We start from the raw sequence: 14,033 nt of genomic DNA on the forward strand, positions 1-14,033 counted from the left end.
CTAGCACTCTACCTCTGAGCCACAACCCCAGCCCAGAGTATTTTTAATGACTAGACTTTATCCCTATCTTCTTTCCCCCAATTTGGATCTTCTCTCTAGCATTCTCAGTAGTTCTGATACTTAGATAGTTTTCTGCTTTTAACCAGCCAGAATCCATTCACTGACTTAAAAAAAAAAAAAATAGGATTGTCACACATGACACCAGGGACCCTGTAGCACTCTCCTGGCAAGGCAAACTATACTGGTAGCTATGATCCTAGGCTTACAATCAGGGGAGAGGAGCATTTCAGCTTCCATTTCTATCATCAGGACATCTTTCTCCCATTTCAGAGACTTCAAGCAATAGATATAGTTCTTTTTTTTAATTTTCCCTTTTGTGGTACTGGGGATACTTTACAACCAAGACACATTCCCAGCCCTACCCTACATTTTTCCTTGGGTCCTGAGGATTGAACCCAAAGGTACTTTACCACTGAGTTAGATCCCTGGCCCTGCCTTTTTTTAATTTTGAGACAGGCTCTTCCTAAGTTGTTTAGTGCCTCACTAAACTGCTGATACTGGCTTTGAACTTGTGATCCTCAAACCTCAGCCTCCCCAGCTGTTGGGATTACAGGCATGTGCCACTGTGCCCAGTTCAGCAAAGCTTTATGTCCCTACCTCCTATTTCCTCTTACAATCAAAACCAAGTAGTTCTGTGGGAGTGGCTGACCCTTTAAATAACTGTCATCTTTTCAGGACCCAGATTTAAGTAGGAAAAGAGTCTGATCTGACTTTTCACTTGTGGAAGGTGTAGGGTTGGTTGTTTATCCCTGTAAGTGTGGCCCACTAAAAGAGTTCTACAAAACAGTAAAATAATGAAAAATAACAGATGTTTATGAAATGATTCCTATATAAAGTCCCAGCCCTATTGCCACAGACTTCATGGTCCCATTTCTTCAGTACCAGAATCACTGGTTTAAGACTAGGATGAAAGAAAGGCAGAAGGACATAATGAACCAAATTCAAATACAGGCAGTGTGACGTAGCAGAAGGCTGAGCTATTCTTCTTGTCCGGCTCTAGGGGGAGTCCAAGAGCCCTAATCTTCTGAGTTCAAGATTGGATGTGATCTTTCCTTGCCCTTGAACAGCAAAGAACCAGGAGAATGAGCCCAGAGATCCATGTCTCCACAGACCCTTGTCTCCCTAGGCAGTGCAGACAGATGACAGTTCTTCAATACTCTCTGCTCAAAGGGAGATGTCTCTTGTCCTTGCCTGCATTTCGGTGCCTCTTTCGACTCAAGAAACTCTCCAGCTTCTTGCTGCGCTTCAGCTCCTTGAACTTCTCAGCTAGGACCAACTGACGCTGTTCAGCTAGATTACAAGGAGAAAGCAAGTTGGTGAGCAAAGGAGGAAGCCCCCGTCTTTTCCTTTTCCCTGGTTGGTAATTTCTAGTCCCATGCTGGCATATGTGAGTTGTTTGGAGCTCTCTGATGTGTGGGAAGCCAACTTTTGTGTGTGTGTGTGTGTGTGTGGTACTGGGGTTTGAACCCAGGGTCTCAAGCATGCTAGAGAAGCACTCTATTACTGAGCTACATCCCAGCTTAAGCCAACGTTTTTATTTATTTGTCTGTCTAATATTTTATTTTTTAGTTGTAGTTGGACACAACACCTTTATTTCACTTATTTATTTTTATGGGTGCTGAGGATCCAACCCAGGGTCTCGCACGTGCGAGGCGAGCACTCTACCACTGAGCCATAACTCCAGCCTGATTAAGGCAACTTTTTGTATGACCCAATCTTACTCCACTGAACCAACTGTGAACTCCTGCTCCTTCTATGTGCCCTGCCCAGCATAAATGTGTATGTGTGTATGCAGGGGATACAAGCATCAATCCTGCCATAATCTAATTAGGGATACAAGAGTGGTTATAAATAACTCTTCCTTACTATTCCACTTTCCTCCAAGTTATTGTGGGATCCAGCCTTCATGCATTCTTTTTTGTTGCTATTGTTGTTCCTGAGGATTTAACCCATGGCCACTTAACCACTGAGCTGCATCTCTAACCCTTAAAAAAATTTTTTTTGAGACAGGGTCTCACTAAATTGCTTTGTCTGGCCTTGAACTTGCAATCCTCCTGCCTCAGCCTCACAAATCATTGGGACTGGGGCTGAGGTTGTGGCTCAGCGGTAGAGTGATCACCTAGCGTGCACGAGGCACTAGGTTCAATCCTCAGCACCACATAAATGTAAAATAAAGATATTGTGTCTACCTAAAACTTAAAAATAAATAAATATTTTTAAAAAAAATCATTGGAATTACACTTCATGCGTTTTTAAAGGGGCTCATGGACCCCCAACACAGTACCCTGCCAAAATGGCCTCCACACCCACCCCTGTAATCAGCCTGCAAGAGTCGTGCCCCACTCACATTTCTTCAGGAAGTATGGTCGATGACCCTGCTGGGCTTGAGTCCGCCGCTCCTGCTTCAGGGCCAGGCGAAGCTCCTGCTGCCGCTTTCTTTCCTGCTGTGCCATTTCTTGCTGTTCCTGAGGAACAACGATGAGATGAAATGAGATGTCATTAACTTTAACTTTAACTGCACTCACCACCCACTCGCCATATCATTTACGCACCATTCGCTGAAGTAGCTGCTGAAGTTTCTCATGTTCCTCCCCTGAAAGGTGCTTCTTCAACTGTTTTTTCACAAGCTCCATATTGGAAAATTAACCAGATGGTTAGTATTTTATAAATGTTAATTGAAAGTCTGTGCCAAGCATTGTTCTAAGAAGTTTACACTTTGACACAGGAATTTTATCTTCCCTTTATGTATGTGTGGTGCTGGGGATTGATCTCACAGCCTCACAGGTGCTAATAAAGCCCAAGTTCTACCACTGAGCTACAGCCCCAGCCCTTATTATCCTTTTCATAATTTGAAAGCTGAAGCAATGTTAAGTGAAATAAGTTTGGCACAGAAAGACAAAAACTGCATGTTTTCTTGTTCTCTTATATGTGGAAGCTAAAGCTGATCTCAAAGAAGTAGAGAACAGAATAGCAGTTACTAGAGCCTGTGAAGGGTGTAGGGGAGGGAGGGACAGAGACAGGATGCTTGACAGGTATAGGGGTATAGCTGGACTGGCCAGAATGGTGCACACCTGTAATCCCAGCTACTCAGGAGGCTGAGGCAGGAGGATCACAGATTTGAAGCCAGTTTGGGCAACTTAGCAAGACCCTGTCTCAAAATAGAAATAAAAAGGATTGGAGATGGGGCTGGGGTTGTGTCTCAGCAGTAGAGCCCTCACCTAGAACGTTCGAGGCACTGGGTTTGATCCTCAACACCACATAAAAATAAATAAAATAAAGGTATTGTGTCCAACTACCACTAAAGAATATAGTTTTTTTAAAAAAGGACTGGAGATGTAGCTCAGTGGTAGAACACCCTTGAGATTCTATCCCAACTACCTAAATAAAAGAGCTGCCCCCCACCCCGCCCACCCCACCACCACCATCGGTGCAGCAGGCGGGGTGTAGTTAGATAGGAAGATGACTTCCAAAGCTGTACAGCACAGCAAGATAACTATGGTTGACAACAGTGAAATGAACATTTCAAAACAGCTCATACATTTTTTTTTTTGGTGTGTGTATGTGTGTGTGTGTGTGTGTGTGTGTGTAGGGGATTGAACCCAGGACCTTGTGCATGCAAGGCAAGCACTCTTACCAACTGAGCTATATCCACAGCCCCAGCTCATACAATTAAAAAAAAAAAAAAAAGTTTTTTTTAGTTGTAGATGCACACAATATCTTTATTTTATTATTTTTTTTAATGTGGTACTGAGGGTCGAACCTAGTGCCTCATACATGCTAGGCAAGTGCTCAACAGCCCCAGCCCCAGCCCATAGAATTTTTAACATTCCCAACAACATCAAATTATATGTTGTGGGTGAAAAATATTCCAGTTACCCTCATCTGATCATTACACATTGAATATGTATACTGAAATGCCACACTGTATCCCATAAACATGCAATTACTATGTGTCTATTTTAAAAGATCTTAATTTTAAAAAGTAAAGCTTCCTGCCAAGCCTGGTGCCACATGCCTATAATTCCAGCAGCTCTGGAGGCTGAGGCAGGAGGATCATGGGTTCAAAACTAGCCTCAACAAAAGCAAGGCACTAAGCAACTCAGTGAGACCCTGTCTCTAAATAAAATACAAAATAGGGCTGGGGATGTGGCTCAATAGTCAAGTACCTGAATTCAACCCTCAGTACCCACCCTCTCCCTCCCCCAAAAAAGTAAAGCTTCCAGCTTTCCTCTGTCTACTCTCTAACCTCTGCCCTGGTTCCCCATCTCCTAAAATACTCATGAACCAATCTCAAGCTTATACCTCTTTCTCTTTGGCTCGGATGTCATTTAAGAATTGATATGTTTTGTCAAACACCTCAGGATTATATTCTCCTGATAGATCATCAAAGCGGGGGTCCCGGGCCACCTTTGGAGAAAGTAGAGAGAATATAAAATACTGTTCAGTCTCCTTTCACTGAGAAACTGCTCCCTGCCTCTTCCTCACCTTTTTACTGACTGGAACAACCTGACGTAAAAATGGCACTCGAACCTTGGCTGACATCTCCAGAGGCCTAAGGAGAAATTACAAGGATGGGTCAAGGAGACTCCAGTCTTGGTCAAAGGCTTCCCATCTGCAGCTCAGTAGTAAAGGACCCCTGGTTTCAAACACCAGTACTGTTTAAAAAAAAAAAAAAAAAAGAGGGAAAGCAAGCAGACCCCTATTCAAGGTCCTGGGTATCCAACTCCTAAGGTAAGCCTTACTTCTCACCTGTGCTTATCTGCAACACATGCATTTCGGACAGGTGGTCTAGAACATTGCTTCTTAGTGCCGTTTCCAGCTACCAATTGTTTGTATGTTTTGGTTCCCACTTGGCTCTGCAATTTCAACAGTTCCTCAAATGACATGTCAGCTATACCTGCAAAAGTGGGGAGGATTACACAATTCAGCTTAGTATCTCCCTCTGTAGAAAAGACATCATCTCATTCCCATTCCTCAGATCCTTTCCAACATCCCTATCAGATCAATCATTATTTATAAGTCCCATACAGCACAGGCTGTGATTATGATGCTATAATACTACTCAACTCTTCAAATGTTTTAGCTACCTGGAGCCTCATCTTACTAACAAAGGTATATGGCTGCTGGGTGAGGTAATCCCAGTGACTCAGGAGGCTGAGGCAGGATCATAAGTTTGCAGCCAAGCTCAGCAATGTAAGAGAGACACTAAGCAACCTAGCGAGACCCTGTCTCAAAATAAAAGGGGCTGGGGATGCTGCTCAGTGTTTAAGCACTCCTAGGTTTAAAAGAAAGAAAGAAAGCTATAGGATTGCCAGGTGCAATGGTGCACACCTATAATCCTGTGACTCAGGAGGCTGAAGCAGGAGAATCATATGTTCCAGGCTAGCCTCAACAACTTAGCCACACCCTCAGCAATTTCGAATGACTCTGTCTCAAAATAAAAAACAAAAAAGGACTAGGGATATAGCTCAGTGGTAAAGTACCCCCGAGTTCAGTCCTCAGTACCAGGGGCAGTAGTATCAGAGATCAACCAAGGATAGTCTCTCCCCTCCACCCTCTTTTTAAAATCATTCCATCATGGAGTTACCCCACAACAATCTGCCTCACTCATTCAGTTACCACTGCCACGGTCCTGGTTCATACTTTCAGCATTTCTCAACTCATCTCATTCTTATGCCCTAACCTCCTAACCGGACTCCCAATCTCCAACCTTTCTCTTTCCAAAGCTATGTTCCCCACTTTGCCTGAGGAGCATCAAAACAAAATTGACCTTATCACTCCCACACATAAATTTCAGATCATGTCACTTCTGAACTCAAAGCTTCCCAATGGCTTCCATCCTACTCAGAGTGAAAGTCATTTCTTATGAAGGTCTGAAATCCCCAAGCGACCTGGCATCCTGTAACGTCTCTCCTAATCATCTTTCACTCTTCTCCAGCCAACTGGCCTCCAACAGTTCCTGAGCAGTAAAATATGGTCCCATCCACCTCTGCTTGGTATGCTTCACCCAGATGTCTTACTTGCTCCCTCACTTCCTTCAAGCCTTTCCTGAAATATCTCCTTCCCAGGAAGGCTTTCTCTATCTTACTTTAAGTTGCAACCCCTACCTGCTTTCTCTCCACAGCCTTTAACCCCCTTCTTAAAAACTGATCTAAAAGGGGCTAGGGTTGTGGCTCAGTTGTCGAGCCGTTGCCTCACATGTGTGAGGCACTGGGTTCAATTCGCAGCACAGCAACAAAAGAATAAAACAAAGGGCGCTGGGGATGTGGCTCAATGGGTAGCGCGCTCTCCTGGCATGCCTGTGGCCCGGGTTCGATCCTCAGCACCACATACAAACAAAGATCTTGTGTCCGCCTAAAACTAAAAATATAAAATAAAATAAATTCTCTCTCTCTCTCTTAAAAAAAAAAAAAAAAAAGAATAAAACAAAGGTTCATCAACATCTAAAAAAATATTTTAAAAAACTGATATACAAGGGGGCTGGGGTGATGGCTCAGTGGTAGAGCGCTTGCCTAGCATGAGTGAGGCACTAGGTTCAATTCTCAGCACCACATATAAATAAAGTTCTATCAACAACTAAAAAAGTTAAGTTTAAAAAACTGATATACAATCCACATACCCTAAAATTCCCCCTTTTAAAGTATACAGTTCAGGGATTTATTGCTTTTATGTAAAATTTGTTTGCCTTTTCTTTTTATTGCCCTTCTGAAAGGTAAGCTACATGAGAAGTGTTTGTTGACTTCACTACAGTATCCCCCGCAGCCCTACCTCTGCCTGCACAAAGTGGATGCTTACTAAACGCGCTATCTGACTAAGTCTTCCCCAGAAAAATGGAGACCTTTCCTAGCTCCGTGGTACTGAACGTGTTTTCTCCTTGAGAAAACCGCTCAGAATGTTCTAAGCCCAGAAGCACCCACCCTCCGACCTTCCACAGCGCGGCGGGCGCTGTCTCTGAAATTTCCCAGTTTACCGAACAGTTTCTGCGGGTTCGAAGCCCCCGCCAGGCCGCGGCAGCCTCCCGTTTGCACCCAACCCCGCGCCCTCACCGCTCGACAGGTCACGGGCCACGGCTCCGAGCTCCACGTCCCCGCCCTCCGGAGACCCACGCGGATGCCGGACCGCGGGGACCGCGCGCGGACAGGTTCCCGGCATCGCTCTCGCTGCGTTCCGAGGAAAAATGGCGCTGCTTCCGCTCGCGGCGGCTCCCACCCCGCCTCTTCCGGCGACATGAAAGCTAGGTTTCAACTAGAGGGAGAGTGCAGAAAACAGGCAGCGCCACCGACGGTCTGGAGTAGAGCCCAAAGGCGTCCGCTCCGCAGAGAACGTCGCAACTTTCCGCCTGAGGCCCTGGGGCCAGGCCTTGGTGGCATTTCCTGATACTCTCGGTTGACAGACCTTCCCGCAGCACCCTGTCCCACAGGCAAACAACTGCCATCTCCACGGTATTTCATAAAAACACGCCACACGTTGGGAGGTTTTAATTCATTTTTATAAAATCCGAGCTGGCTGACATTCAGGGTACAGCAGCAGCTCAGGGAAGAGTGGGATTATCTGCTGGTCCCCGTCTCCCCACGTTGAGGAGAAGGAGGTTTCAAGCCAACAGCTGCAATTCCTCTCAGTTCCCAGTCAATGCTCAAGGCTCAAGCACGGGGAAGGGGTTGGGCATGGAGGGAGAGGGAAGCTCCTGAGGCTCACACACTGCTTGCTTCTCCTTCTCCCCATTCCCTTCTCTTCCCAGCAGAGCCTAGCTACCTGGCTGGCCTGGGGCAGGGCAGAGGCCCAGGAGCAGTCGGAGGGAGGTGGACAGGAACAGAGCACCAAGGGGAAGGGGCCCTTGGCCCAAGGGGGGGCAGGGAACTGGCCCTCCCCATTAGAGCTCCCCCACTGAATTCACAGCACAAAACACCTCTAGTCCAACAACTCCACGTGGAGGTATACTGAGTCCAGGGTCCAAAGGGGCAGGCAGGCGAGATGGGAAGGGGCAGTGAAGACAACAGCAGGCTCAGGAGGGAAGGCGGCAGAAGGCAGAAACTTCCTCCTACCCATGGGAGGAGACGATGGGGCGACTGATATTGCTGTTGGTGGTCATGGCATTCAGCTCCCACCTGGAAGGCCAGAAAGGACAGAAGAGGGAGCCCCCCCCACCTAGAATTCCTCACCCAAAGCTATGAACACACAAGTCCCTCCAAGCTAATAAAGCTCAATTCCCTACAGCCACCTCTTCCTTACAACCAAGTGAGGTTTAATCATCACACCCCACCCAGGAGCAAATCCAATTCCACCTACTCCACCTCTAAGCTCTATGGATTTCCTGTTTATGTTTATATATGCATATTTACATGTATGTATATATTTTCATTCCTGAGTCCAAACACCTGGGATCTGTGTGTTCATCTCAATAAACATCCCAACCTACTTTTCCTGCTCTGGTCAGATTTAACCTGGCAGCCTGTTTACCTCAACCCCACCAGTAACATCTACTTTTGCTGTCAACTTCCATCCTTTTAAGGCCCAGAGTAGGGTCTCCTATTCTTCCTGAGGCCTTCTCCATCCATCCCACCATATTAAAATTAAATTTCTCTACTACAATTTTTTCATTCTACAAAGATTTACCAAGTAGCTACTAGGCCAACACAATGAACAATCTATTTGGTGTTAGGTACATGTATCAATCTTTAGCCAGTCTGGGATCCATCAGTTCAGACAAGTGTCACCAAATTCTGAATACAAAGACCCTCAACAAGTAAGAATTAAAGTGAACTGACATAAAGGATAGTGGTTCAGAATAAACCAGAAGGGCAAAATGATACACAAAGTAACTTGGTGCTTAATCTGATACTAAGAATGGAATTCAAAGGCAAGAAGCCAGGAGTTCCCTTAATTCTGAAACTACGGTTAGAGGCTTCTAAACTTGCCTTTACTTTGCATGTAGGGTCTAAGACTTAATAGCTGTTCTCAGCATGTTAACAAAAACTATATAAGCTCAGGTATCAGGAAGCAATGCTTCTGAGTGTGGTTCAAAAAACTAGACTAGGGGGAGGGGGCAAAACCGGAAACTGAACCCAGGGCCTCCTGCCCAGGCTGATCTCAAATGTGGCAATCCTTTTGTTTTAGTCCCTGAGTACCTGAGATCATAGGCATGTGCCACTCACTGCACCCAGCTGCATTTTTCTTTTCCCTACATAACTGACCCACCTGACAGGTGACTGACTGTACACCTTCGCCTCCTTCCACCTATTCCTCATATGAACACTAAGTCCCTAGCACAACCAAAAAAAAGTCTCTTCCATACTGAAACTAATCAGGTCACACCTGTGCTGCACATTCACCCTCAACCAATCCCTCCTTTGTAACCACTTGCTGTACCTGATGTCATGGGGCAAACAGGACTGGTCCAGATTATACTGAATCACCGCGAGTTTGCACAGAGTCTTCAGACTAGGGCCTTTAAAGAAGGAGTTGGGGTAGGGAAATGGTCAAAGCTGAGAAAAATTGCAGTCCTGGACACTACCACCCAAAGACAGGGACCCTGATGGCAGGAGCAGTTCAGAAATAACTTACTAAAGTCCAAAATGTGTAAATCAGAGTGATCTATGAGGTCAAATTCATCTCCCAGGCCTTCCTCGGGAGACGGGCTAAAGGGATCAAGAGAAATGAAGGTCAGAGGAAACACAACCCACAAGACCCTCTTGCTCAAATACCTCCCACTGTTAGTCACAGACTTAGGGCCATTCCTAAGCCTTCCCCTCTCCTCCTAACCTGGTACCCCCAAAGAGGACAATCTTGTCACCAACAATGCAGCAGCACTGGCGCCGGCGGGGACATGGCCCCTTCCCCTTTGGTTCAATTTTTTTCCAGGTAAAAGATACTAAAAGAGAAGTTAATGTATAAATTCAGTACCTGTCTTGTCCAAATATCTTCACCCCTCCAGCCCCTCACCTACTCAGGATTATTTTTCTTTTCCTCCCACCTCAATTACTCCTTGTGCCTCCCCTAAAGGCAGTGCTTTTTACCAGGGTTAAACTTCCAGAGATCATGGAAGTGCCGGTTCAGCCTTGCATTATAGCCACCAAAGATGTACAGCTCTCCATTGTAGCCAACTGGAAAAACAGCAAAATGTTCAGAGTGTGAGATCTGATAGGGGACTCCACAAGCAAGTAACACACTCACAGGCTGAGTGGCTCCGGCGTCCCTCAGGCAGCACTGGAGTGGGTGGGCAGTCCAGCCAGGCCTCAGTTCTGGTGTCAAAGACGCGAATACGGTTGCAGTAAATCTCATTGTTAGAATGGAATGGCCCAAAGCGGTCAGCACGGCCTCCAAAGACATACATGTGATTGCCCAGCATTGTGGCTGAGTGGAAGTCCCTCCAGCGTGCAGGATTGCCCTGAGCAGGTGGCAGAGAGATGGGGGAGAACTTCAGCACAGACACTGAAAAGAGATCTGTTCAATTTGAGTTTTCTATGATTTCTATGAAGGGGGGGATCCAGGGGAAAGAAATGCTGACCTTTGTACAAACAAGGGTCCATGTCATGGTGCTGGTATCCAGCTTATGAATGTCATTGGAAAAGCAGTCCGCCTGAGAGGGAAGAGAAAGGAAAGAACAGAGAGGGCCAGTGGTCACTCTCTGACTTTCTACTCCTTCCCTCAAAACTTGCTAACAAGCCAAAAAAGCCTCCAATTCTACCATGCTAAATCCCCCTTCCTCTTTCTCATTTCCACACTAACCCCCTAGCTTCCTCCCAGACTTACCAACTGCTCGTAGCCCCCAAAAATATACATGATCTTGCCCAGGACACAAGCTGAATGTCCATCCCGGGCACCAGGAACCGTTCCTGACACTCGGGGTGTGGACCATTTGTGAGTATCTGAAGGAGGTGAGAGAATGACAAAGGTCAGCAATCTCTGACACTCCCTCCTAAACTCAGGGGTGCCCTACTACCCAGTACCCCCAACCATACCTTTCCCACGCCCCTAAGGCACCATTTGGCAGAACACAGCTTCTCTTTGAGACCCATACTCACTGACATCAAAGGCATAGAGTACGTTGCAGGCCCCTTCGGTGTCATTCCGCCCACCCCAAAGGAAGACTGTGTCATCGATGAGAACGGTTGAGTGTCCATACCGCATGTAAGGTACCACAGGAGCTTGCCCACGGATGGCAGGCCTCACTGGAGGCAGCTTTGTCCAACGCAAGGACACTGTGGGCACAGCTCTGCTCAGCCTGTTGTCCCTCCCTCCAGGACGTCCAATTTTTCTCAAACCAGACATTTATTCCCCAATCTCTTTGGGCACAGGGACCACCACCAAACCTCATCCAGTCACCTTTTCCCCTCCCTGATATGGGCACCTAGGGACAGTGCTGGCTTTGGCTTACCTGCATTGAAAATGTGCACATCTATCTGACGCAGTGTCTCGTAGTCTTCACCAGAGCAGTAACCCCCGAAGGAGTATACCCGATGCCCAACAGCCACTGCAGCATGGTTCACCCTGCGGGGCCCGCCCTCCAGATGCACTGTCCACCGTAACATCCCCTGGGTCACTGGTTACAGCAACATGCCCCCCCGGCACGGCCTGCTGCCTCTGCTACCTGCACACAAGTCAGGGCCACAGGCTCCTCAGGCAAGGCTTCTGCCTGGCTCTTCGTGACTGCCCAGGACCAGCCCCTGCCTCCAAGTGTCACCCTGGTGGCCCTCCCACACCACCCCTCTGCAGTAACAGTAGTCACAGCTCAGGTGGCTGGCCTTGTTCCAGAACGGCTGCTGAGGTCAAGGAGCTAGCCCTGGCTCTGTGTTCTCCCACTGCAAAGGGTGGGGCCACCTTATACTAATGCCAGTTCAGAATCTGGTGATCATGGTTGCCCCTATTCATACAGACTTTACCCTGTTCTTGGCTTGGCACAAGCTCTAAGCCCCCTTCCTGGGCTCGGTGTGTTCTCTTGACTCTGGCTCTGCTTACTGCCACCTCTCTAAGAATCTCTATGCTCTTAAAGGTGGGGAAAGGGATCCCAAAATACTCATAGCTATTAATAGCCCAGCCAGCTCCAGATAGCCCATTGAAACTGGCAAGGGTGCTTTAAAGCAAAAAAAGCTTTTAGGCTTTGAGTGTAACAGTGCCCCTACCCAGGACAGAGAACTCCATGTTACCATGGTTGATTATCCCCTTACAGCAAGTCCTTTTCAAGTTGAGCCACTGTCACTGGGGTCACCCAGGGTGCCCACAGGCACGAGGAGTTCCTTTGACAGCTGTGCCTGGTATGCTGCCAGGACTATAAACTTAAGCCAGAAAGTTATGTGTGTGCTGGTGTTTGGGGACAGGGAAGAGGAGTTTTCTTTTTCTGCCACTTCCCCAACCCTGCTATTATAGTAGAGAACAAAGCCATTTCCAGCAGCTCTTCCTCTACTTGGGGTCCCTGAAAGGGGTACAGGGCTGGCAGTGTGCACTGGAAAGGGGATGGGAAGCAAAAATGCTTTTGAGCAGAGAAAGACTGAGGCACAAGAGGTCATGGTCTCTTAAAGGTAACCTGCCAAGCTAGTGATAATGGGTACATTTGAGGGCTCTTTCAAGCAAATCCTCTTGCAACTGGCAATGCCTTTGCAGGCAGACACCTGCTGGGTTTGGTGGATCATCTGCTCCCAGTTCAAAAAGCCTTGGCAGAAAGAAGAACCAGGAAGAAACTCAGACACACACACACACAAAAAAAAAAAAGAAGAAGAAGAAAGAAGAAGACACAAACAAACAACAACAAAACTCAAGTAAGGGAGAAACCCCTTGCAGGAAAGAGACATGGCTTTCAAGTCCCACCCACCCAGCCTCCCCCAACCCCACATCCCATGCTTTAAATAGCCATCCCGCAAAACCTGAAATAGCCACAGCCAAGCTACTCTCACTTCGGTTACTCCAACTCACAATCCAAAATATCTTGGATCTGGGTTTGTGGAGTTAGGAGGTTGAAGGGTTTAGGAATGCAAGTATTTCATCTTCCCTCACAGTCTCTACTCTCCCTTCAAAAAAGTCCAGGTAAAGTTTAAGAATGCACACAGAATAAACAAGCAATTCCAGCCAAAGGGTTGGAGAGAGAATCTTAGCTTCTCCTCTACAAAGACAACGCAAAGCGAGACCAAGCCAGAAGGTCTAAGAGGCTCTTCTTATCTTTGGGTCTCCCCGATCCTCCATCACTATGTCATTTTCAAGCTCCTTCCATTTCCTTAATGTATATCGATCCCTTTCCCTGGTTTCTTGCAAGACCCACGCCCCATTTGTGGCCCTTCTTCTGAGAGCTTTGCAGTTTTCTCATTTTCTTCTCCCACCACTACAAGAACACCCCAAGAGCCCTCCACCATTTTTCTACCTCTACGAAAGGAAGAAAAACTAACACTGATTGTCTCCTTTCGGCCACAGATATTCCTCTGAATGACTCTGTTTTCTTCCACCCTACTCGGACTCCCCTCCCCCACAACACAAGGCACCCCCTCCTTTCATTATGCTCAACTTCCTCGCTTCCTTTTAACCCGTCTTCCTCCCAATTTCCTTCAATGTCTCCTTTAGCCACCAGGTCTCTCCCACCTTCCAACCACCATCCTCCTCCAGTCCTTTCCCCATTAACACTCTCCTTTCCCATCATCCCCCTAGTTCCCTCCCCACCCCCACCTCATCATTCAGGCCCCTCCCCCACGACTCCAGCCCTTAGCAGAGGCGTCGCCAGCCCCCCTAATTCTTCCTTGCCCCTCAACCCATCCCAGGCTACCTGCCAGGCCGGGCCGGGGCGGGGCCGCGGGTCCTCGCGCTGCCAGCAGCCTAGAACCAGTTGCGCGCCAACCGACGCCTAAGTCCCCAACGAGATAAACACAGCCAGGCTCCGTCCTTCCGGCGGGCAGCGGGGCGCGCACGTGCAGTCTGAGTTACGTCCCGACGCCTTCCGGGACTTGTAGTCCACAGGTTTCCTGAGGGCCGTAGGGGCAGGAGCCTACGGAGAG

The 14,033-nt window shown here is 47.4% G+C and overlaps 1 protein-coding gene across 3 annotated transcripts; it reads right to left on the reverse strand.

Moving 5' to 3' along the window:
* Positions 1–852: 852 nt before the first annotated feature.
* LOC114104347 (kelch domain-containing protein 3) lies at positions 853–13,932 on the reverse strand. 3 transcript variants are annotated; one of them, XM_071613371.1, is made up of 15 exons: positions 13,805–13,932; positions 11,435–11,647; positions 11,082–11,258; positions 10,810–10,925; positions 10,565–10,636; positions 10,231–10,444; positions 10,074–10,160; positions 9,820–9,928; positions 9,622–9,695; positions 4,810–4,957; positions 4,546–4,612; positions 4,363–4,467; positions 2,613–2,687; positions 2,408–2,525; positions 853–1,350 (listed from the first exon to the last, which is right to left on the reverse strand). In XM_071613371.1, the coding sequence occupies exons 2-15, from the start codon at positions 11,586–11,588 to the stop codon at positions 1,211–1,213; spliced, it is 1,656 nt and encodes a 551-aa protein (XP_071469472.1). In that variant the 5' UTR covers positions 11,589–11,647; positions 13,805–13,932; the 3' UTR covers positions 853–1,210. The 3 variants fall into 3 exon arrangements, with proteins under 3 accessions (XP_071469472.1, XP_034493018.1, XP_027806233.1); XM_027950432.2 differs by lacking the exons at positions 853–1,350; positions 2,408–2,525; positions 2,613–2,687; ... (1 more) ...; positions 4,546–4,612; positions 4,810–4,957 and adding exons at positions 7,532–8,165; positions 9,427–9,505 and having other exon boundaries at positions 13,805–13,926; XM_034637127.2 differs by lacking the exons at positions 9,622–9,695; positions 9,820–9,928; positions 10,074–10,160; ... (4 more) ...; positions 11,435–11,647; positions 13,805–13,932 and adding an exon at positions 7,107–7,251.
* Positions 13,933–14,033: the final 101 nt, after the last annotated feature.

Source organism: Marmota flaviventris, chromosome 6, assembly GCF_047511675.1.
Source record: "Marmota flaviventris isolate mMarFla1 chromosome 6, mMarFla1.hap1, whole genome shotgun sequence".
NCBI lineage: Eukaryota > Metazoa > Chordata > Mammalia > Rodentia > Sciuridae > Marmota > Marmota flaviventris.